The sequence below is a fragment of the Pinus tabuliformis genome, chromosome 3_2, assembly GCF_031772625.1.
Source record: "Pinus tabuliformis cultivar Carrire ecotype Pingquan chromosome 3_2, CPIR1, whole genome shotgun sequence".
Lineage (NCBI taxonomy): Eukaryota > Viridiplantae > Streptophyta > Pinopsida > Pinales > Pinaceae > Pinus > Pinus tabuliformis.
In genome coordinates, this window is record NC_142302.1 from 389,403,636 (window position 1) to 389,428,060 (window position 24,425).

Consider the following 24,425-nt stretch of genomic DNA (forward strand, 5'->3'; position numbering starts at 1 on the left):
TGAGTCTCACTAAGTTGAATTAGCCTAATTAGCCCCCAAAATATTAAAATAACGAGCAAGACACAAGCCTTGGTCACAAGTCGCCGAAGTAGCTTTTTCAAACTATGAATCAGCCATCCAGTTACTAGTCGAGTTGATGATGTCATGTTGATGTAGGCCATTGGAGGGCCATGTTGATTCCTCTAAGTGCCAAGGTGAGAGAGAGGGCTCCATAAATCACAAATTAGAGGATGGCCCCTATTTCTCCATGCAATTCATGTGGGGCCCCAAAGGGATTTTGGGGCACAAACACTAATCTCACGGGTCTCCTGGTGATAAAATAGCCTGTATAATGCTCCAAATGAGGGTTCTGATGATGGTACCTACCCTCCCATGCCTCAAGGGAGAAACAAACCTCCTTTGGGCCTCGAATCCACTGCCACTCCATAATGGTACGTCAGTTGGGCACACTAGTCCAAGTGCATCATCTCGCAAATAATGTGGGGCAATAAACAAACTGCTGAAGGTGCTAAGGGTGCCCATGGTGTGAAATATTGCTTTGCACATGATGGGAGTCCCATGGCTCTCAACGCATCCCCTGCGGTGTCAATATGATTCTCTGGTGGACTTGGGCCCCAATTAAGTTGCCCGACCCATGATGAACCTCCTGCCAATTACATATAATGTCCAATGCACCTCCTCACCTTCAAGTACAATAATTCATTAGTGCATCCAAGTGAAACAAACTTGTTAATCAAGGGCATAATGAGACTTCATATGGGGTTTCCCTTTCAAATTTGGGGCTTTGAACTCGAAGTGGTGTTACCTCCCTAGGTAGGAATGGTTAATAAATTACCCTATTAGGTGTTCCCAACCTCTAAGGGGAAAGACAGGTCCTAGCTACATCCTTCAATTGATAGGGGTCATGTGAATAATGATAAGATGGATGGGGACACAAGGGTCTCAAGACCAAATGCCATGGGTGCAAGGGTGGCAATGATGAGGAATATCCACATATTGGGCATACAGATGTAAGAGGAAGAAATTATGGATACATGAGTTACCACAACCTTTGTTTTTCCACCCTTCTTCATTTGCCTTTTGCCTTTTCTTGATTTTTCTTTTGTATTACTACTCAAGGCTCCAAGGAATGAGAGCATGTTGTGTGTGATGTAAGCAGTTATTACCCCCTTAAGGTGGGGCAGTCCATCACCCACCAAGGGTTGAGAAATGCATGGATTCCTTAATGATGTGGGATAGTCATGGTCCCTAGGAACCAGGGTGATGGCCATAATGATAAGGGGTAGAGCTCATGTTTAGCTATTGCCCATGTGCTATATAAATGTCCCAACCATCTTTTGCATTTTATAATATTTTTTCTTTTGTTTCTTTCTTGTGACCATGATATGCTTTTAACTTTCTTTTAGTTGCATCAACATCTAGGGCAACATTTCCAGGTCTGACCCAAACATGTGGACAAAGGGAGGGGGTATGTCATTGCCTTGTAGACCCCAAGAGGTACGATGATGAAATAGGGATTGTAAAGTGTGAAGGGGAATGAAAAATATGGAAAACAATCCCTCATCACCATGAAGTGCTCAGTATAAAATCCATCTTCGAATGTCACCCATCATGAAGATACACTGTAAAACATACCTGCATAACCTCATCTACCAAAAGTAAAGAGAGATTGTTGGTAAACTCTAGCACATCCTCTTTGATCAGGGTAGACCCATAAATAGCAACAAGCGTAGTCTCCTCTAGGAAAAGTAACTTTAAGGAGCAGCTCTGGAACAACTGTAGGAGGACTGTCTGAACTTTGAAGTTAAAAAAAGACAGGCATGCAAAGTCAGAAAAACTATTGTTCGTGGGGAAAGAAGAAAAATAGAACTGACCCTCAAGTTTTCACATATCCTATATTTAAATACATGCAAAAATTACACCAGAATGCTAACAATAACTTGCACCACTATTCTTGGTATTATGAAACCATATTATTTAATCTGACTTCCATAACTTGGAAAAGTTATTCAAAATTAAATGCAATAAATAAAATTGTACAAAGAACTATTTTTTTAATTCTTGAGTGGGCCTAATGGTTAAGAGCATGTGTTTCCTCCTAAGAGGTCACACGTTCAAAACCAGAGGGGGGTAGACTATGTATGCCTTCGTAGACTTAGCAGTCAAATTGTTGCACGGAGGTGGGTCCCTTGTCCCAATGTTGATAATATCGTCGATATTCGCAAATATCGTGATATTTTCAGGGAAACGAGATATCGCCGAGGAAATATCACGATATTTTGTCTCCCCAAAAATATCGCGATATTTCTGAAATATCGGCGATATCTCGAGAAAATATCGCGATATTTCTGAAATATCGACGATATCTCGGGAAAATATCGCGCTACGATGCAAACTATCGCCCAGGGACAGAAAAAAAAATTGCCGCCACGACTAGAAAAGGCCGATTTTGTTTTTTTTCATCCATTTTCATTTTTGATTGCTGGAGAAGGAAGGGGAGAGCTATGTGCTTGCTGCCAAGGAGGATTGAGTGTTGAATAGCCATTATCACCACCAACAACGAAGATTTTGTTGATCTAAGATTGAAAAACAGTGAGACAATTTCATTTCTTCCATTAACAAGTATGTTCAAATAAACCCCTATGTTAATGAATTTTTTGATAGTTTTAGGATTATTCTTGCTTGCCTATTTGTCTACAAACATTTTGCTTTCTTCTTTTTTTTTACCATTTAGTATGATTTTCATGCCCATGAGCAAATGCAAAGGTTTTCTCCATATTTGGTCAGCAACCTCCATTTTTTTAACTTTCAAATGCACCCTCTTATTGTCATTTATGGTTTTTCATTGAATTCACATTGCAAATAATGTAGCAAAAAAAAATATTTTTTAAAATGAGGTGGTTATTACTTATTAATTCCAAAAAAAAAAAAATTGGTGCACTAGGTTTGAGTTAGCTCACTACAAAATTCAAATATGCCAAAAGCCTTGGACCCATTTTGGGAGTATGGGGAACCTAATGGTGGGACAAATCGGGCATATCTTACAAGCAAATTATGTGGGACCAGGATGACAAGAGGGGTTACACAATTGAAATACCATCTGGCTAGACTCACTGGACATGATGTTGGGATTTGTACAGTTTCTAGTCCAGAGCTTATACAAAAAGCCTTGAAGCAATCGATGAAAAAGACAGAAAGAACAAGGCTGAACAAGTAGGTAGATCTTTCAGGATATCTTCTCCTGATTTTGATGCTGAAGGTAGTGGGAGGGGCTACACAGCATCACTTGCTACTGCTAGTGTGAGGTCATCATTTTTTGTTCCACGAACAGGACATGGATCACAACTTGGCATAAAATCACTTGTTAAAAAAAAAAAAAGCAAGAAGCAGATAGAGTCATGGGGAGGTGTCTTTTTTGGAGCGACTTACCTCTCAGCATCACCAAAACCAATCCATTTTGACAGCCAATGTGTGAAGCTATCGTTGTTGTGGGCCCAGGGTACCAAAGTGCTACATATGAGGAGTTGTGGGGGCCAATTCTTCAAGCAAAAAAGCAGGACATCAACTCTAGATTGGCGGAGTTGAAAAAAACATGGGAAGTTACTGGATGCACAATGATGTCTGATGGTTGGACAGATAGAAAGGGTAGGACCCTTCTAAATTTCTTGGTACATTGTCTTAAAGGTACCATGTTTATTAAATCAGTGGATGCATCAGAACATATCAAAGATGCAGCAACGATATGTGAGTTGTTAGATGGGTTCATTCAGGAGATTGGTGTGCAGAATGTGGTGCAAGTCATAACAGACAATGCAGCTAATTATGTGTCTATCGGCAAGATGCTTATGGAGAGGCATCGCACATTGTTCTGGACTCCGTGTGTAGCACATTGTCTCGATTTGCTGCTTGAGGATATGGGGAAACTCTCCTTCATCAAGGATGTGGTTGATATGGCTAGGAGCATCCCCAAGTTTATTTATAACCATGCTTTTATTCTTAGCCTCATGAGGAAGTTCACTAGAAACAAGGAGTTGCGGCGTCCTACGATCACACGTTTTGCCACAAACTTTATTACTCTTCAGTCTTTGCTTCAATGTCAGTTCAAGTTGAAGCAAATGTTTATGTCTGATGACTGGCGTAATTGTAGATACAATAGGAACAGGGCGGGAAAGCCATTGCAAAAATGGTGTACTCTGAGACGTTTTGGCGTGGAGTAGAAGACGCATGCTCAGTTAGTGAACCTATAGTAAAGGTTCTCAGATTGGTAGATGGGGAGAAGCCTGCAATGGTTTATTTGTATGAGGCCATGGATAGGGCCAAGGAGGCCATTCGTTCTTATTATGCAAACAAGGGTTCTGTTGGCCTTGATAGGCATATGATGTTATGGGATGTGATTGATAGTCGGTGGACACGGATGCTTCATCGACCCATTCATGCAACAACACTCTTCCTCAACCCCGCATTTTCATACAAATGCGGCTTTGATTTTGATGGTGAAGTGATGGAAGGGCTCCATCCCTATATTCATAGGATGGTACTTGATCCTCAGCTTAGTAGCAAAATCAATCGCGAGATACAGTTTTATTGGGATTGTCTTGGCCTATTTGGCTTTGATGATGCTATTAGGGAAAGGACCCTCTTCATGCCACGTAAGTGACAAGTCATCACTCATTAGAAATTAGAATTTTCAATTTAGAATTTCTTTACTTATAATTCTATTTTTTTTAAATTCAATTATGTAACTTTTATTTGAAAGTTCAATTATGTTTTAAGTTTTTGAATTTTTTATTTCTTTATTTTGTTTTGGATATTTGGTGGCGAAGCTATGGTGCAAAGGCACCAAATTTGCAGAAATTGGCCATAAGAATCTTGAGTCAAACATGTAGCTCTTCAGGGTGTGAGCGCAATTGGAGTGTATTTGAAAAAATACACGCAAAAAAGAGCAACAAGTATAACCTTGAGCTCCAGCCTTCAGTTGAGCAATTACACTTATTGTAATTTTTAATTTCTAATTTATGACATTCAAGTGTCAAGAGTCAAGACTCATTAGTTTTTTTGACACTCTTACAGGTTGGAGTTCGCACACCTCAATGATTTAGTGTATGTGCATTACAACATCCAACTTCGAGTGAGACAAAGAGAAGCACCAATGGATCCAGATGCCATTTCCTTAGACAATATTGATGTATTGTCTCAGTGCAGGGTGGAGTCTGAAGAGCCCATCTTGGAGGAGTCACCTTCATGGTTAGAGCCATCCATTAGAACAGGGGCAGCAAGAGGAGGAGGACTCAGAGGAGGAGCAGCAAGAGGAGGAGGAGAAGGACACTGTGGGAGCATCAACACTGTCTGCTATAGATATAGGAGAGCACAGCTCCATACCTAGCACTCATTATTTGACATTAGGTGCAGAGGCAGGGCCAAGGCCTTCTACTACTAGGGGCAGGCCTGGCAAACAGCCCATCATGTTTTCCCGTAAAAGGGGGAGAGGGCAGTGATTTCATATAGATAGCTACTAGTTTTATTTGTTTTGCTACATATAACTCATGATGATGAGATACTTTTATATATGTGATGTTATTTTGTATTGGTTCTCCACATTTGAGTCCTTGAATGAACAATTATTAGGGATCAGCAAGATTTGGTATCGCCTTTGATGTATCATTTGTATTTGACATCATTTATATCAGTGCTTTCTTCATATTTATGTGCCAATGTATTTATTTCACGTTGTTATTGCTTTATATGTTTAAAATCTGAAAAAAATGAATATATTATGCATTTTTTATGCTTGCCGATATTTTCGCCGATATTGCCAATAAGATGTTTTCTGGACCCTCGCCGATATTTTGCCAATACCAATATTTTCAACACTGCCTTGTCCCACAAACAAGGGGGTCTCATACACCAATTCTTGCTTGGCCATGACCTTAAAATTGCATCATAATAATAATAATAATAATAATAATAATAATTTTCCTTTTCAAAATAATCGAGCATATCTCTCAATCGTATCTGAGAAAAGAAGTAAGACAGACTTACATATGACCCAAAAGCTTTAAAATATCCCATCATCTCAAAAAACAAAAATGCACAAAAGCTTGACCAGAATTTACATCACTATTTTTGTAGTAACAAAAAATTATGTAAACTAACATTCATATTTCAAACATATGTTAAAGTCATGAATGAAATGATGGTATGAGTCTTGCATGAGCCAGTCCACAAATATCAATTCTATCCACGCAAATCTTGATCTGAGAAGTCCTCTGCTTATTGAATTCATCAACTGCAAAATAGATGCTATCAGAAGAAAGAAGACTAACAATAGCTTACATAACTATTCTTGGTCACCTATAAAACCACATTTTTCAATCCAACTTCAACAAATTAGGAAAAAATGAAATGCAAAATAATAAATTGTTGAAAGAACTATACTCCTTACTTATTTTGTTTCTATTTCGAAATAATCAAAGATATATCTCAATCTTAGCTGGAAAAGAAATAATAGACTTTAGATATAACCCAAAAGCTTCGAAATATTCTATAATATAAATAATAATAAAATGCACAAGAATCTTGACCAGAACTTACATCACTATTTTTGTAGTAACAAACATAAAGTAAACTAACATTCATATGTCAAACATATGTTAAAATCAAGAATGAAATGATAGTATGAGTTTTGCATGAGTCAGTTCCTAAATATCGATTCAATCCATACAAATATCGATCTAATAAATCCTCTGCTTACCAAATTCATCAACTGCAGAGTAGATGCCATCAGAAGAAAGAAGCCTCGCACTTATTGTAATAGACCTTGATCGCAATAATGAATCCACAGCACTATTACTGCAGATGAATAAACAATGTCCTGCTTATCAAAGGTTCAAAATTTCCCCCATGTGGGAAATATTTGCAGCTACAGAAAAATCAAACCCTCCATATACAAAGGCCTCAAATATTGTAAGCTAGCATTTTACCTTATGGTAGCAGCTAATCGCTGAAGCAAGCTTTTTGTTAAGAGAAACTTGGCAGCAATTGGAGTTGTTACTATCTGTAAAGACATTAACAAAGTAAAGAACATCCTGAAAATTTAGAAAACTTGATTGGAAAATGATATCAGACAGCCTTTAATAAATTATTCTCACAGCAAAAGGAAATGCTCAATAAGAAGAACCCAATGTAACAGTGGAAATTCTCAGGCTGAGAAGAATATAAAACAGGCCGAAAATTTTCTTCTACTGACTATCCATTTCATGAAGTGTGTAATGCCCCTTCCTAAATTATTTTGGAACAAGATTAATTTCTACATTTTGGGGCCGATTTTGGAGGTGATGAGGCCCATTCGATTTTACTAGGAGGCTAGATTTAGTAGAAGTTATTTCAGTGTGGTTAATTTGTACGTGGGGGCCACCCACACTAGGAGAATACGCATTCCCCAGTTCGATTTGCATGGAGGGGTAATCGATGGTTAAGTGAAGAACCCACGATGGAGGGAAAATGGAGGGAAAATTGTTCCACAAAATCTATATAAGGAAGGCAACTCTCCTCATTTCAGCGTCTTATCTTTTGACATATTGAACTCAACCTTAGTTGCTCGAGCTGCTTAACCGGGTTACTGTGTTGTTTAGCACACGAGTGTCTCCGAGCAGAGATCTCAACCCTTGCTTCGGTGGACTTCGAGTGCCACCCTAGGAAGGCAATTTGTACTACCTTGGAGGAGAGCTGGTGGAGTTTCAAAGTCATATCATTCAGCATTTGTCTCAGCCAGTGCGTGTTTCTGGAGGATGCAGAAGGGGAACATGCAAGTGTTTCTTATGGGTTCATCCAGGCAGCAACTACTGAGGGAGTTTGGGCATTGAAGCTATAGTGGACGATCAACCTTCTGGGAGAGCTTTGGAGCAAGAGGTTGCTGCATTGGAGCAGTTCAATTTACAGTCACCTAGGCCTGCGCAGAGAGCCATCACTGGGCTCACGCTGGAGTTGGTCGGGAGAAGTAGGAGATCACTTGGAGGGTCATTTGAGGAGGATTGCTGAATTTGGGAGCGTAGAGATTGACAGGATCAATCACAGCAACATTATTCGAAATTGGAGGGTCAATTTTTGAAGGTTGGAACTAAGGGAAACCCTTTCTAGGTTTTTCTGGGTTTTGGGCAAGGATCACACTTCTAATTTTATAGAATTTTCTGGGTAGATCTAAGGGGTCAAACAGGGGTCACAACTCAACCAGTAGCTAGAGGAGCTAAGGGGAATTTGGGCCAAAATTCTGAGGTCAACATTTAGCCAATTCCTTCGTAGATTATTCTAGGTATTTGGTGGAGAGGACGGGGTTAATTTTCTGTAATTGTTTGAGCACCGGAGGTGGGGTTTCCAGCGACAGACAACACAGTTTCACAGGGGCAGCGCATGGCATCATGGCAGCAGTTATTGTGCCATCTGGGCTTGACATATTACCACCTGGGTTTGATCACGCTTGCCATTGAGGCAAGCTCAGGTGCACCACTTCCACATTATTGTACTTTTCTCCCAAATTATAAAAAAATGGCTTAGTTATTGGATATTCCTGGACTTTTTATGGGTGTGCGCTGAATGTTTCAATTTTTATGGTGTTGTTTTTAACTTTTTATTATTTGCTTTGCATAGCACTATTTTCCTTAGTTTGGAACATTACAAAGTGACATGACTCTACATTTAATGTTTACAACGTAAGCTACAACATACCTTTCATTGCTCCATTAAAACTTCAAATAATTCTAACAGAGATAAACCAGAAATAAAACGCAATGAGATAGTTAATTCAGAAAATGATCAATAACAATATAAGTCGAAAATGATAAACATTGATTTAAAGACTTCATCAGAAGCAGTAAGACTGAAATGCCATAAATTAATAATTTCAAGCTCAGATGCATTCCATATTCGATTGTAATCAGTGGTTACATTGTCCACCACAACTAGAATCGATGATCACTTTGGATACAAGCTCAAACACATACATATAAAAATTAATAGTGAAATCCAATATTCTTATGTCATAATTATCCTTTAGGTTAGATGTCCCATTTATATAATCTTAAATGCATATCATTCCAGCACTAATGAAAAAAGGTCATTAGAATGAATGTCTTAATTATGTGATTGTACATAAGTAAACAACATACCAGTCAGTTGAATCAAAAGAATCGCAAAGCATAATTACACTCACTATATTCTAAAAAGATCCTATGATAATGCAAAAACTAAGTATATTCCCTCATTACCCAATTTGTGGTAGTTCATGCAATGATTGTTTCCATCAACCTAATGTGAGTGCTTCTCATTCTCTTCAATAGATGAATTTTCCTCAGCATTTAGAAATCCAAAAGGGCTGAACTTTGACAGGCTAACTAACAAAAGATAAGTGGCACTGTTTACATACTTAGAAGACCATACAGTAGCAAAATGCGTTTAGAAAATCTCTCAAACGGTTTGTTAGCATCCACAATATCTCCTTTGTCATAAACAGATAATTGCCAACATTCTTAAACACTATGAGCATACTATGCTTTCAGGGTTTTATCTTTTCCTTAGAAAGATGAAGCCTAAACACATAATAGTCTACCTTTCTATGGCATCCAACAAAAGTATCCCAATCACATGCACCTCATTCATGAATATTTGCAATCTAGATAGGTTGCTCTCTATGTACCTCATATAGAACTTCCAAGACATTCAATGTAGCAAGCATATCAGTTGTGCTGTTAAGTTCTTGTTCAAACATGCCAAGAAGACCTGATCGGTGAACTGCAGTAGCTGCCTCATTTGAGATACCAAATAGTGCAGCAATAATAGCCAAAATCCGAATGCGCACCTGAAAATGCATATATAGATCAGACAATGATGAATAAAGTCAAAACAAGAAATAGACGTTGTTAAAGTAACATTAAAAGTTCAGTAGTTAAACCACCATAACCAAATATAATGGTACAAAATTCAAATTGTAATTCAACTTGATATAAAGATGTGAGAGCAGTATGCAGTGTTATCAGAATTGAACTGGAACTGACAAAACAGGCCAATCCAACCAGTTCTAGGGCTGTATCAGTCTGATTGAGGGTTCCAAACCAGAAATAGCCAGTTTCAGACCAAACCAGCCAGTTCTGTAGAGAACTGCCCCTAAATCACTGAACTGGCCAGTTCCATAGAAAATCATGCGACCAAAACTAGGGATCACTAAAAGTCAAATTCAAAAACAAAAGGGAAAAAAAAAAAAAAAAATATATATATATATATATATACCAGTTTCGTATGGTCATGGCCAGGGACCACCAGAAGTCAAATTTAAAAAAGAAAAAATTAAAATAAAATAATAAATGTGAAAGCAAAAAATCCAACCCTAGTAATTAATGGTAATATTAAATTCTTGAAAGTAAAGTTGGAATTATCCTTTATCTTTCCTTTTCTAACATCCTCCTCTATATAAGTCACACGAAACGATGAGATGGGGCATGGGCATGTAAATACGAATGTTCAACAAAAGAAGCAGCGACCCTAGAAACAGGACACAAAGGATGCAGTATATATATATACACACACACAACTGAAATATAGACATAAAGATTCAAATATTGTTAGAAACTAGAACATTTACATAATATAAATTCAATCGTACAACTAGTGACTACTTACTATACTACATCAATGATGAACCAATAACAAACACACAATAAATCAGAACCATAAATTGCAATTTTCTCATTAAGTCATCAAAATAAATATGCATTACATAGATACTGAATCACTGATACAATAGATGGGAACGCCAATTGAAAATACAAAATAAGATAGATACTAGAACCGTAGATAAAATAATTACATAGCTCGTATCAAAGTCAAACTCAACGCATCAAAACTTGCCTAAGATCTAACTCTATTTTCAATAACCCAATATAAATATACTTGCTTTCTTATGATAAACTTGAAAGCTAATCAATCTAAACTAAAACAGGAAATAAAAAGATTTTAATTTTTCCAAATGTAATGGTTGTTGTGCTTTCTTGCCTTATGCCACAATAAACTTACTTCACACGCTGGGTTGTGAAACACAATTGCCTCTAAGTTGGACTTGCACCTGTTTAGGAAAGCAAGATTGGTCTCTAAAGAGAAGTCGCCCCCAGTTTTCACTTAAAATGATTTGCACCTTTCAGACCCAACTAGGAGCCGCCCTTAGTGTGCCATTCTCCAATCTTCGATTTGATTTTTCAATGAAATACAAATGTGTTTCCTAGTTGAAGCTCCCTATTGTCATGGTCCAACCCTCATCCGAAATACCCAATTACAACAAAGAAATAAAGTGGGCTTGTTACCCATCAAAATGGGTAACCCCAAAGGAGAAAACTTTTTCTACTACATTTGATAGCCAGCTAGCCAGCAGCCCCTACCAGCCACCATTAGATGATGATATGCCATGTGCCTCCTGCCATTTCCATCATCCATGTGCCTCTCACAATCCAACATTAACACTTCGATCAAGGTGGGCTGCTATTCAAAAGGTACTTTGATCATTTTGCAATCGGGTACCCGGTACATATACTTGTTTGTATTGGGCATTTAATATGGATAACAAGGTGATCTGGAAGATTGACAGACCTTGAACAAAATTTTGTTCTCTCACCTTACCAGGGATGTTAATCTTTAACCCTAGTCCAATGGGACCTTGCTTAAGGCCTATTGGGTTATAGGAGGGGCACTACTTGGAGCCACAGTTGAGATAGTGTGTTCTATTTTCCCTATACCATACTTAACACTTTCCATGCTACATGACAAGCCTTATATCTCACCTCCATTCTTTGGGTATTGATACCGTTCAATCTAGCAGGGGTCCTAAGAGGGGTTCCAAAGGGGTAACAACTAAACCAAATGACAACAATGCAACAATAGCCCATTGTCACCTCAGCTAAAGCTCCCTCCTCTTTACGTACTTTCACCAATGGGAGGAGTCTCGGCACAACGGAAATCAGTAGGAATAATAAATCAATAATAGAGAGGTAGTGATTTCAAGCAGTGTTGATAATATCGGTATCGGGAAAATATCGGTGAGGGTCCGGAAAATATCTTATTGGCAATATCGGCGAAAATATCGGCAAAATATCGGCAAATATCGGCAAGCATAAAAAATGCATAATATATTCATTTTTTTCAGATTTCTAAACATATAAAGCAATAACAACATGAACTAAACACATTGGCACATAAATATGAAGAAGGCATTGATATATATGATGTCAAATAGAAATGAGACATCAAACTTCAAAGGCGATACCAAATCCTGCTGATCCCTGATAATTGTCCAATCAAGGACTCAAACAAAATAACATCACATATCCTGTTGATCCCTGATAGTGATAATTGTCCAATCAAGGACTCAAACAAAACAACATCACATATATAAAACTTTAAAAGTAATTTCATCATCATGAGTTATAAACTTATATGTAGCAAAAGTTGCAAAACAAATAAAACTAGCAGCGATCTATCTGAGACCATTGGCCTCTCCCTAGCAGCTTTCTTTCTGTCTTGTTCAGCAATTGCTTCACGAGCTTTTTGTATAACCTCTGCACTAGAAACCATACAAGGCATCACATCTGCATCATATGCAGAGAGTTTAGCCAGATGGTATTTCAATCGTGTAATCCCTCCTGACATCTTGGTCCCACACAAGTTGCATGATATATATGCCTGATTTGCCCCACCAACATCCTCCCCATACTCCCAAAATGGGTCCAAGGCTTTTGGCATATTTGACATTTGTAGTGAACTAATTCAAACCTAGGGCACAAAAAAAACAAAAAATTGGCAATAAATGAGTATAACTATACAGTGCCCAGCAAACACTCAAGAAACTATTTTAATTTTTAAAGCAACATCTTCATGTTCAGAATTTAAACAACAAAAGCAAGCATAAAAAATGCATAATATATTCATTTTTTTCAGATTTTTAAACATATAAAGCAATAACAACATGAAATAAACACATTGGCACATAAATATGAAGAAAACACTGATATATATGATGTCAAATAGAAATGATATATCAAAGGCGATACCAAATCGTGCTAATCCCTGATAATTGTCCATTCAAGGACTCAAATGTGGAGAACCAATACAAAATAACATCACATATAATAATAAAAGTATCTCATCATCATGAGTTACATGTAGCATAACAAATAAAACTAGCAGCTATCTATCTACTGCCCTCTCCCCCTTTTACGGGAAAACATGATGGGCTGTTTGCCAGGCCTGCCCCTAGTAGTAGAAGGCCCTGACACTGCCTCTGCACCTAATGTCAAATAATGAGTGATAGGCATGGAGCTATGCTCTCCTATATCTATAGCAGATGGTGTTGATGTTGATGCTCCCGCAGTGTCCTCCTCCTCCTGCTCCTCCTCTAAGTGCTGCTGCTCCTCTGACTCCGAGTCCTCCTCTTGCTGCCCCTGCTCTAATGGATCATCTGCCACTGGCTCTAACCATGAAGGTGACTCCTCCAATATGGGCTCCTGAGACTCCACCCTCCACGGAGACAATACATCAATATTGTCTAAGGAAATGGCATCTGTATCCATTGGTGATTCTATTTGCCTCACTCGAAGTCGGATCTTGTAATGCACATACACCAAATCGTTGAGGCATGCGAACTCCAACCTGTAAGAGTGTCAAAAAAAGTAATGAGTCTTGACTCTTGACTCTTGACACTTGAAGGTCATAAATTAAAAATTAAAAATTACAATAAGTGTAATTGCTCAACTGAAGGCTTGAGTTCAAAGTTATACCTGTTGCGCTTTTTGGCGTGTATTTTCTCAAATACACTCCAATTGCGCTCACACCCTGAAGAGCTACATGTTTGACTCAAGATTCGTATAGCCAATTTTTGCAAATTTGGTGCCCTTGCACCATAGCTTCGCCACCAAAGATCTACAACAAAATAATGAAATAAAAAATTCAAAAACTTTAAAGTTAAAACTTAAAACTTAAAACTTAAAACATAATTAAATTCAAATTTCTAATTTCTAATGAGTGATGACTTGTCACTTACGTGGCATGAAGAGGTCCCTTTCCTTAATGGCATCATCAAAGCCAAATAGGCCAACACAATCCTGATAACACTGTACCTCGCACTTGATTTTGCTACGAAGCTCAGAATCAGGTACCATCCTCTGAATACAGGAATGGAGCCCTTCCATCACCTCGCCATCAAAACCAAAGTTGCATTTGTATGCAAATGCAGGGTTGAGGAAGAGTGTTGCTGCATGAATGGGTCGATGAAGCATCCCTGTCCACCGACTATCGATTACATCCCATAACATCATCTGCCTATTAAGGCCAGCAGAACCCTTGTCTGCATAATAGGAACGAATGGCCTCCTTGGCCCTATCCATGCCCTCATACAAATAAGGCATCGCAGGCTTCTCTCCATCCACCAATCTAAGAACCTTTACTATAGGTTTGCTAACTGCACATGCTTCTTGTACTCCACGCCAAAATGTCTCAGAGTACACCATTTTTGCAATGGCTCTCCCATCAGGTCTCCTGCTGTATCTACAATTACGCCAATCATCAGACACAAACATTTGCTTCAACTCGAACTAACATCGAAGCAAAGACTGAAGAGTAATAAAGGTTGTGGCAAAACGCGTGATGGCAGGACGCCACAACTCCTTGTTTCTAGTGAACCTCCTCATAAGGCTAAGAACAAAAGCATGGTTATAAATAAACTTGGGGATGCTCCTAGCCATATCAACTGCCTCCTTGATGAAGGAGAGTTTCCCCATATCCTCAAGCAACAAATCAAGACAATGCGCTGCACATGGAGTCCAGAACAATGTGGGATGCCTCTCCATAAGCATTCTGCCGGCAGACACATAATTAGCTGCATTGTCTGTTATGACTTGCACCACATTCTGCACACCAATCTCCCGAATGAACCCATCTAACAACTCACATATCGTTGCTGCATCTTTGATATGTTCTGATGCATCCAATGATTTAATAAACATGGTACCTTTAGGACAATGTACCAAGAAATTTAGAAGGGTCCTACCCTTCCTATCTGTCCAACCATCAGACATCACTGTGCATCCAGTGACTTCCCATGTCTTTTTCAACTCCGCCAATCTAGAGTTGATGTCCTGTTTTTCTGCTTGAAGAATTGGCCCCCGCAACTCCTCATATGTGGCACTTTTGTACCCTGGGCCCACAACAGCAATAGCATCACACATTGGTTGCCAAAATGGATTGGTTTTTGTGATGCTGAGAGGTAAGTCGCTCCAAAAAATACACCTCCCCATGACTCTATCTGCTTCTTGCTTCTCCTTTTTTTTAACAAGCGATTTTATGCCAGGTTGTGCTCCAGCTCCTGTTCGTGGAACAAAAAATGGTGACCTCGCATTCACACTAGCAGTAGCGCTAGCATGTGATGGTGTGCCAGTTGTGGAGCCCCTCCCACTAGGGCCAGTAGGGCCACTACCCTCAACATCAAAATCAGGAGAAGATATCCCGAAAGATCTACCTGCACGTTCAACTTTGTTTCTTTCCGCCTCTTCCTTCTTTCTGTCCTTTTCTTCAATTGCCTCAAGAGCTTTTCGTATAAGCTCCAGACTAGAAACTGTACAAATGCCAACATCATGTCCAGTGAGTCTAGCAAGATGGTATTTCAGTCGTGTAACCCCACCTGTCATCTTGGTCCCACACAATTTGCATGCAAGATATGCACGATTTGTCCCACCATCAGGGATCCCATACTCCCAAAATGGGTCCAAGTTTTTTGGCATATTTGTATTTTGTAGTGGGCTAACTCAAAAGGAAACCTACAGCACCAAAAAAAAATTGGAATTAGTAACTTAATAAGTAATACGAATTTACGAAATTCCATGGGTGCAGGTCTCAATATCAAATCCTCATTCTTCAAAGACAAATGGACTAAACTTTAACAAAGTTCTACAAGAAAAATCCAAAGGTCTTGAAAGAAAATTAAATTTTTAATAGCCTAGCTTTTAAAAGTGTAAGAGCAATAACAATCACAAGCAAGGATAAACATCATGCACCCTGCAGCAGAGTAATAAATGTTGTATATCCTAACCTATACAGCATCTATTACTTTGATGTTGGTTACTTGTTGACCCTCAAAACTTAAAAGCAAAGGGATTAACTAAGGAGATAACACCTGGAAACATGATATGATAGTAAGGCTATTGACAAAGGACATAGACATCTGAATTTGATATTAGTACTAGTTTTGATTGACAAAGGAGATAAACACCTAGAAGCATCATATATTAGTACTTAGATTGAGGTTATAAGGAAGGTGATTGACAAAGGAGAGAGACACTTGGAGGTGATATTAGTACTAGTTTGAGGTCACAAGCAAGGGGATTGACAAAAGTCAAACACCTGGAAGCTATCCCTGGTATCAGATTGAGGGAAGATAAGGCAATTCTTAAGCACAAGCAATAAGCTCTATGCAGATTTTCTGCTCAGAACCTTCATTTGACAGGCTGGGCATATGGGACCATACACATTTGCAAGGTTCTGGGAAGGTATTCTATATGTGGCTTATTGCTTGCCCCAAAAAACACCATGCAGCCGTGTAATGATATCTGTTTAGAAATAGGCAGAACCATGTAAAGGTTCCAAGCTCCATGCATAGTTGTGCCCATTACCGATGAGTGATTGCAAGACTGCATAAACGTCTTAATGTTCACTGGATGCTATCAGATTAGTCCAGGGACTTGTACCACTGCAAATCCAACTTCTGAACTTTTTTGTGCACATTTTTAAATTTTTATACATGATTACCCAAGTTAGGTTGTTGCAAAAAATCCATCTATAAGAAAAGCTCACCTTACTGGCATTAACAGAATCTCCATAAATTGCCATGGCTTGTGATAGGAATGAATAATTGTCTTTTTTCAAAGCACGCAATGCCTCCGTAGATTTATTATTTAATACATGGATAATTTCATAGAGATATTTTATCATTGGTTTATAACTTTATAAGTTTATACACAACACCTATGGGTATAGCAGACCTGAACTGGCAACGCCGAATAATGGACCCGAAATGTAACACTAGCAACGCAGAGTCAAACAGATAATGGACGTGCGGGCAGCCAAATAATGGATGGGCAGACAAATAATGAACGTGCGGGTTGGTGTCGGATTCATACCTGTTCTTGGCAGCCAAACCCTCCTTCGCAGCCAAACCCTCCTTCGCAGCGTCTCCAGCTCTCACGAAAACGAAATGACGTGAAACAGAAAACCAAAAACCCAATTTATACAGGCCGTCGGTGATATTTTCTATCGTCTTGCGATATTTTAGAAAATATCGCCGAAATATCGCAAATATCGCGCGAAATTCAAAACAGGGAAATATCGCGATTTTTTGGGGGCGATATTTCGGCTCGCCGAAAATATCGCGATATTTGCGAATATCGCCGATATTTCAGCGATATTATCAACACTGATTTCAAGAGCCTATTCAAAGGAGAGGCTCAAATGATAGGGATTACTTGCTTAAGAAGCAAGATGTATGGCTCTCCAAGAAGGGCTAAAGGAAACCTAGACCTAGGGATTAGGGATGCATCTTGATAAGGGATACCCTAGACCTAGAAACCTAAGAGAATAGGGCTCTTTGAATGACCCTTGTAAGGTTAGAGTGACAAGGTTGCAAGACCACAAAGAAGCCCTAGTGGACCCAAACAAGGTCAAGGGCTTCAAATGAAACTTCAAACAAAAGGTCTTGACCAAGTAAGGGAGGAGAAAAGGACCAAGGAAGTTAGATTTGTCTTGAGATTTAGTGCAATGATCCTTAATGAAGCCACTAACCAAATGAGACCTAGAGCCAAGAACGGAGTTGGAGCTAGGGCTTGGAATAATTCCAAATCTAGCCACGGGATTGATCTCAAAATTTGTGGAGGCCTAGAGGACACCCTAGCGCAGCTATGGACCAACTCGCTCACAAAATGGATGGCTACAATAAATTTCGGGTGCTTCCCAAGGAGACACTAGGGTTAGGGCTTAGAAAAAGAGAGAGAGAAGGTGAAAAGATTTCCGTTTAGGTGATCACCAAGGATTAGACCAGTGCCTAGTCTATTGGGAGAATGGAGTCAATGAGATTTTAATGTTTAGAGTTTTTTTTACCCAATCAAGGAGTTCCCCAGCAACTTCGCATAGCCCTAAAGGCAGCAATTAGGTCACTAGGAAAATTTATACTTCTTGATGTTGCAATTGATGACTTATCAAGGTAATTATGAAGATCATATACCCATAGGAACATTCATTCACTATACCAAGCATGAAATATATGAAAAACCATCACAAAGTCAAGATTCAACAAATTCACATTTCTGTTAGGGTAGCAACTCTAACTTCATGAGCCAAAATTTCATACATTATACATATGACATGAAATAGAAAAATAGATCATGAAAATGACACTTACAAGTATAGCGAATATATCCAATCATCAAGAGAGACAAAAAACAAAATTCCAAGACCAAGAGAAGATTTCCAAATATCAAAATGCATCAATGATATCCAATTCGTCCTCCAATATCTATAGCAAAATTCTCAAGAAGAGATAAAGATCCAAATCCAACTGATAATGAGAATTAAATGGTTCTCTCATCAATTTATATCATCCTCTAAGGGTTCGATTTGCCTAATTAGGCCTAATGATGCCCCAACTAATAAAATAATGTACAAAATAACATTACTTGGTGACAAGCCCATCAAGATAGCTCCATAACATGAAATAAGCCTCTTAAGAGGGTAAAATGATAGATACTGTTGACCACTACGGGTCAACTACCCATAGCAGTACGCCCCCTTTTTCGCAAAAGGGATAGCGCTTGATCGACATGTCCGTGCCATTCGACAGCTTGATCAATTTATGTTGTAAACCCAGTCTGCATGTATAAATTGTAAATAATCTTAGCAGATATGAGTCATGTATGTAAATTGCCTAGGTGGACCTAATTTTCTAAGTGATAATCTACGTTCCGGAAGGTTTTTCGTCTCACCAATCCATGATCGGCAGAGTTTTCCTTCAGCCTAACCCCAAAGCCGGAATGGATTTTGTCATTAGAATCTTAGGAGAATCCTAGTGTGTTAATCTGCTAGATTATAGTTGTGTCGCAGAACTGGGTGGTTTATGAGGGTCTATGTCAAATGGGTTTTCCCCCCCTTTGGATGTAAAGTTGTAAAAGTCATGATGTAAAGTGTCTTGAGGGTTAAGAAATGTTTTAATCCCCTCATAAGTCCTAAGTCCTAGGTGATTTTCCCAAAAGCTAAGTTCGAGGATCCATTTAAAAATAAATTAAAAATTAAAAAAATTAAAAAATTAAGAAAAAATTTAAAAAAATAATAATAATAAAAAATTAAAAAAAAATAATAATAATAATAATAAAAAATAATAAAATATATATATATAAATAATAATAAAATAAAGTAAAAAACCTAAAAATAATAAAATAATAATATTTTGAGTAAATAAATGCAGAATTTCAATTTTTTAATACATTAAAAATTCGACGGATGAGATCAAGAGATATCTTGATTCTCATCGACGGTCGAGATCATTTTGACGTGGATCACTCGAACTAGCTGTTGGGAATTTTTCCTTTAAATAGGGTGCTAGTGGTCATTTGAGATCATTCGATCTGTGAGTCTTGTGCTGAAGAAACTCTCTTGTAAACTTTTTCTGGTGCTAATAAAGAAAGACTTTGGGGTTGAAATCTTGTTGGTGTTATTCTCTGGAAGTGCTGTGAGCTATTTTATTTTCTGCATATTTTAATTTTCAGCCATTAGAAATAGCTCTTTGTAGAGTATTGTTGAGCACAGGTATCTTGTTCACTTTCTAGGGTTTGAATGGTATTAGGTTTTCTGAAGTAATGGCAGGTATCTCCATTGTTGTTGAGATCTAGTATTGTTTTTCCTCTCTTTATTGACGGTTGAAATGAGTTGTGCAGGAAACCCTTATTGAAGAAGACCAGTGGGCGTTTGGGGAAGTTCTCGACTGAACCAGCCAACTCCCGCAAGCATTTTCTTGCAGAGCCCAGCTAGTTTTTATCCTAGGTTAATCATTTAGTTTGTTTTCTGATTTGCATGAGAGATTTCTAAAGTATTTTCATAGTAAATCTGAAGTTCTAAAATATTATTGATGATAAATGACAAATCTGGCTGTTGTAGAGCTATAATTTTGTAATTTTGTAGCTGGTTTTTAGGGTTTTATTTTCAATCATTGCATATATTTTCTGGGTTTTCGTTTTCCCATTGCAGGATTACAGGTACAGGTTTTGAGAAATATCTCAGGGTTTCATTCAGACAAATCTGAAACAGCTGATTCAAAATTTTAAGAGCCCTGGTGAATCTTAAGAGGGTTTTCCGATCCATTTTCTGTTGTCTGGGGTTTCATTATTCGCAGGAAGTTTGTTCGAAATTTTTTTTATGTGCTGCCCTGGGCCTGCAATAAGCTCCCCATCAATTTCCCACACAGGTTTCTTCTTGCACGTTATCATCCACAAATTTTTCTTGCAGCTGCCCACTCGCTGGCTTTTATCTCTCTCACGCAGCTCTGTTCTCCACAGCCATATCATCTCTGCATAAACGCTGCCCACGTCCCTCCTATCCCCACCGCGTCCATCGTTTCTGCTCATCTTAGCAGCTATATCCACTCAGCTACACGCTGTCTTCGCAGCTCCTCTTGCAACGGCTCCCTCTTTCTCACGCAGCCCCCTCTGCCATCCAAGCTCCTCAAGCTTTCATCCACAATTTTTTTTACGTCGGCCATCAACCGCAAACCGATTCTACCCGCGTTTCCTTGATCGACGACTACACCTGCACTGCATACAAAACAGTTAAAAAGTTTTACACTGGCCAGGTAACTGTGTTTTGGTATTATTACGCGTGGAAAGGTTCAATTTTTATGTGCGTGAGTCTTTTGGGTTGGACGCAGATACGATTTAATTTGCGTTTGGGTATATGCATAGGCAGAAATCGTTTTGGTCTTAGGTTCAACGTAAATATAATTTCAATTTTTCCCTTTTGTTTTATTATGAATAAGTGAAGCTTAAATGTGAGCATAGAACGTTTTTTTTTTAGATTTGCGTATATTTTTTTTTATGAGAGGTGCGTTCAATATTTCAAGTGTTAGTTTTTAGATATAGTTTTGACATTTAAAAGGTTTAGCTTTGTTTTATTTCTTTTATTATTTTATTTTTTATAAAAAGGAAAAAATAATAATTTAGTTTCAGTTTTTTTTTTATGTGTTAGTTCATTGTAGTTTTAGATCTATTAATTTTTTGTTTTAACTTTAGATTTCTTTAATTTTATTTAAATTAATATTTTAATAATATATATATAGACAAAAAAAAAATTATGGTTTTGTTAGGGTCAGATTTTAGAGTTTTGTTTTAGATTTAGATTTAGGTTCTCAGTTATTTTGTTTTTCATTTAAATAAATAAAAATCTAGAAAAGGTTAAAAAATTAAAAAAAGAAATTAAATTTGGATTTTCATTTTCATTTTATTTGTTTTGATTTTTATTTAAAAGAAAAATAAAAATAAAAATAAAATAAAATAAAAACGTTTCTTTTAGTTTTATACAGATTTTTTTATTTAGTCTTTAATTTTCTTTGAAAAATATAAAAATATTTTGGGAAAATTTTTGCCAATTTCAGTCTTGGCTCGGGAAATTTTAGGTTTCATCTTTTATGCTGAGGCTAAAATTTTGATGTGGGAATTAATGTTTAATATGATTTAATGTTCATTTGAAGATTAACTACATGAATGTGATCTTTGGTTAATATTTTACGTGATTGTTTAAAGCACTTTATCTTTCAAAATTTTAATTGTTGGAGTATCATTAAGCCATTAAGCATTTATTGATTATCTCGCATGTGGTAAAAGTTCATCTTTGTTGTTTGAGGGTAAAACGATTGTTAATGAGTTCATATCTTTGAAGCATTTGATAAATGATCGTTTAATCAGGCACTGGTCTGTTAATCTAATAAAATCTATTTAGTGTTGGTTTCCTTTCGTGTCTCCCAACCCAACTAGTTCACAGTTGGTCGTCCATTTCCCTACAGGGTCTACCCCCCTTAGCTGCGGGAGACAAGCTTAAACGGAGAGATCGGGGATCAGAGTGACAACTCCCGGTCTGAGCGTTGTCGTGACAATTTGTGCGACAACATATACAATAGGTCGAAGGGCCATTGAGAGGCCTAGTGGAGTCCAATATGTGCCAAAATGAATGTAAGGGCTCCAAACATAGTGATAAAGGGGGTGGCCCCTTGATCTCCAAGCAAATGACTTGTGCTACTCCCAAGTGGTTGTGAGGGCACAAAACATCCTCATGGGTCTTCAAATGGATCAAACTAGCTTGAACCCCATTTGTAATGGTTGGAAGAATGATGCAAGCCTTCCCTTTGTCTCCCATGGTGAGACACAACCTCATCTGGGCCCTGGATCAGCTGCCAAGTGTGTGGTGCAAGAGTATAGCCTGTTGGACAAGGTGGTTTAGGTGCATCATCATCACCAAATAAGAGGAACGCGAGCGAGTAATGGATGGTACCGATAGATCCCATGATGTGGCAATCTGCTCTCCGCTATGGTAGAGGCCCATGGTTCTCAACGCTCACCCTACAAATGCCAATATAACCATCTAGAGGCCTTGGACCCCATATAGGGAGACCAAACACCAGATGAAGACCCACTTGCAATCCTATATAAGATCCAATGCGTCTCCTCACCTTCCAGTACAACAAATCATTAGTGCAATTGAGTAAATGAGCTTACAAACCCTGGAACCCAATGGACACTTCATAGTGGCATGCCCTTCCATAATGGGCTTTAGAGTGTACAAGTGTCTCCATGTTCAAAAATAATGTTAACCAAGGACCATGTTAGGTGGTTTTAGCCTTTAAGGGAGTGATAGGTCCATGGTACATCCCTCGAGTGGTGGGTGTCATGTGATATATGTTGATTTGGGGTAGCATCGGATGTGCTCTAGCAACGAAAATTGGTGGAAAGGCTAAGGCACATGAGATCTCCAATACCCAGAAAGGGTTTGGGCAGATTCTAAACAATTTGGGAGATATTAAAATAATTAATATTTTTAATGGAATCCTTAAGTCTAAACTTAGGGAAAATAAAATATTAATGTGAATTAATATAAAACTGTGTTAGAATGGTCCAAAAGTCATGGATCAAGCCAGATCTAATCTTAGCTGTTGATTAGGGACTTAATCTCGGCCGCCGATCTGTCAATGAGAAAAGTATAAGAGGAGGCTTGAGGGTCACTTGGAGAACACACCAAGAGATCAAGATTTCGACTTTTTGGGGTTGGGTTTGTTGAGAAAGTTGAGAGAGTGATCAGAGTTGCAGCTGAGGGGCAGTGAATACAAAAGCAGAGAGGCAGAGATAGCATCGGGAGGATCAGTGCAGTAGCCAGAGAGAGGGATGCAGAACCAGCCAAGGGTTCACACAGAGCCATCCAGGGCTCACGCAGAGCCAGCCAGGAGCTGCGCAGTGCCTCAGAGGGCCAGCGTGAGTGACGCAAAGGGACAGAGGACTGACGCAGGCCAAGCCAAAGTGATGTTGGGCTAACGCTGGGCTAAAGAGAGCTGACGCAATCCCTAGAGGCTGGCGTTGGGGTTTCGTGGGGCAGATTGGAGCTGTGGAGCTGCTGGAGTGTTTATCCGGGGTTTCAGCCGGAATATTTGCTTCCGAGTAGAGAGGTACTACTACCGAGATTTTTCTCTGTTGGGTGAGCCGGATTTGGCACCCAGATTGTATTCTGAAACTGCTTAATAAATCAAACCCTCAAAGAGTTGCACTAGTTTTCCCACATTGGGTTTTTCCAGGGACATTAGTCCAAAAACAACGGTGTCACTTGTGTGCTTGTTTCTATTTCCTTCTGTTGATGATTTGTAATGTGTTGAGCATGTACTTGTATTTATTTCCAGTATTTACATGGTAAATAACTTGTTAATTAACAGAACAAGTAGGCAGGAATAAATCAGTAAAGTGCATGAAGGGTTTCTAATGTGTCAAACTTAGAAATTCCAACATGGTATCAGAGGATGGTTGCAGATCACAGGAGAACTAAGGACATCAGCCGAACAGAGCAACAGTAGCAGCAGAAAACAATTGTCCCGAGTGACAGAAGTTGTTCCTAGCAGAGTAGCAACAAGGAAGGGGTGACGTAGTGTCTGCATCATCAAGATTGAGCCAGGAAGAGGCAGCGCAAAGGCTGACGCAGAGCCACACAGAGGCCAGGAGGGTTGACGCAGTTGGCTGAGGAGGCTGATTTGCGGGTGTCGGGATTGCGCAGAGCCTAGGAGCTCTAACCTTCAGGTTGTTGGGGTTTAGGAGGTTGTGGGTAAGTTA

At 38.6% G+C, this 24,425-nt stretch overlaps 2 protein-coding genes across 2 annotated transcripts in view; both read right to left on the reverse strand.

Moving 5' to 3' along the window:
- The window catches only part of LOC149181039 (ARM repeat superfamily protein), a 403,985-nt gene that overhangs the window by 206,473 nt on the left and 173,087 nt on the right, over positions 1-24,425 (reverse strand). The window contains exons 8-10 of the mRNA XM_089416422.1: positions 9,689-9,850; positions 6,981-7,054; positions 6,752-6,849 (exon numbers count right to left, since the gene is read on the reverse strand). Of these exons, the coding sequence (XP_089272548.1) occupies positions 6,752-6,849; positions 6,981-7,054; positions 9,689-9,850 (334 nt within the window). The remainder of the gene's footprint in view (positions 1-6,751; positions 6,850-6,980; positions 7,055-9,688; positions 9,851-24,425) is intronic.
- On the reverse strand, positions 12,859-16,914 carry LOC149181040 (uncharacterized). The gene is made up of 3 exons (XM_089417965.1): positions 16,884-16,914; positions 13,812-13,953; positions 12,859-13,683 (listed from the first exon to the last, which is right to left on the reverse strand). Exons 1-3 carry the CDS (start codon positions 16,912-16,914, stop codon positions 13,230-13,232), a joined length of 627 nt encoding a protein of 208 aa, XP_089274091.1. The 3' UTR covers positions 12,859-13,229.

Bases quoted from the DNA above. Each gene is read 5' to 3' on its own strand.
- LOC149181040 (XM_089417965.1), bottom strand. From the start codon at position 16,914: ATGGCAATTTATGGAGATTCTGTTAATGCCA. The intron at 13,954-16,883 runs GTAAGGTGAGCT...ATTTTGTTGTAG, and splicing joins TGGAGATTCTGTTAATGCCA to ATCTTTGGTGGCGAAGCTAT. The intron at 13,684-13,811 runs GTATAACTTTGA...ACACTCTTACAG, and splicing joins CACGCCAAAAAGCGCAACAG to GTTGGAGTTCGCATGCCTCA.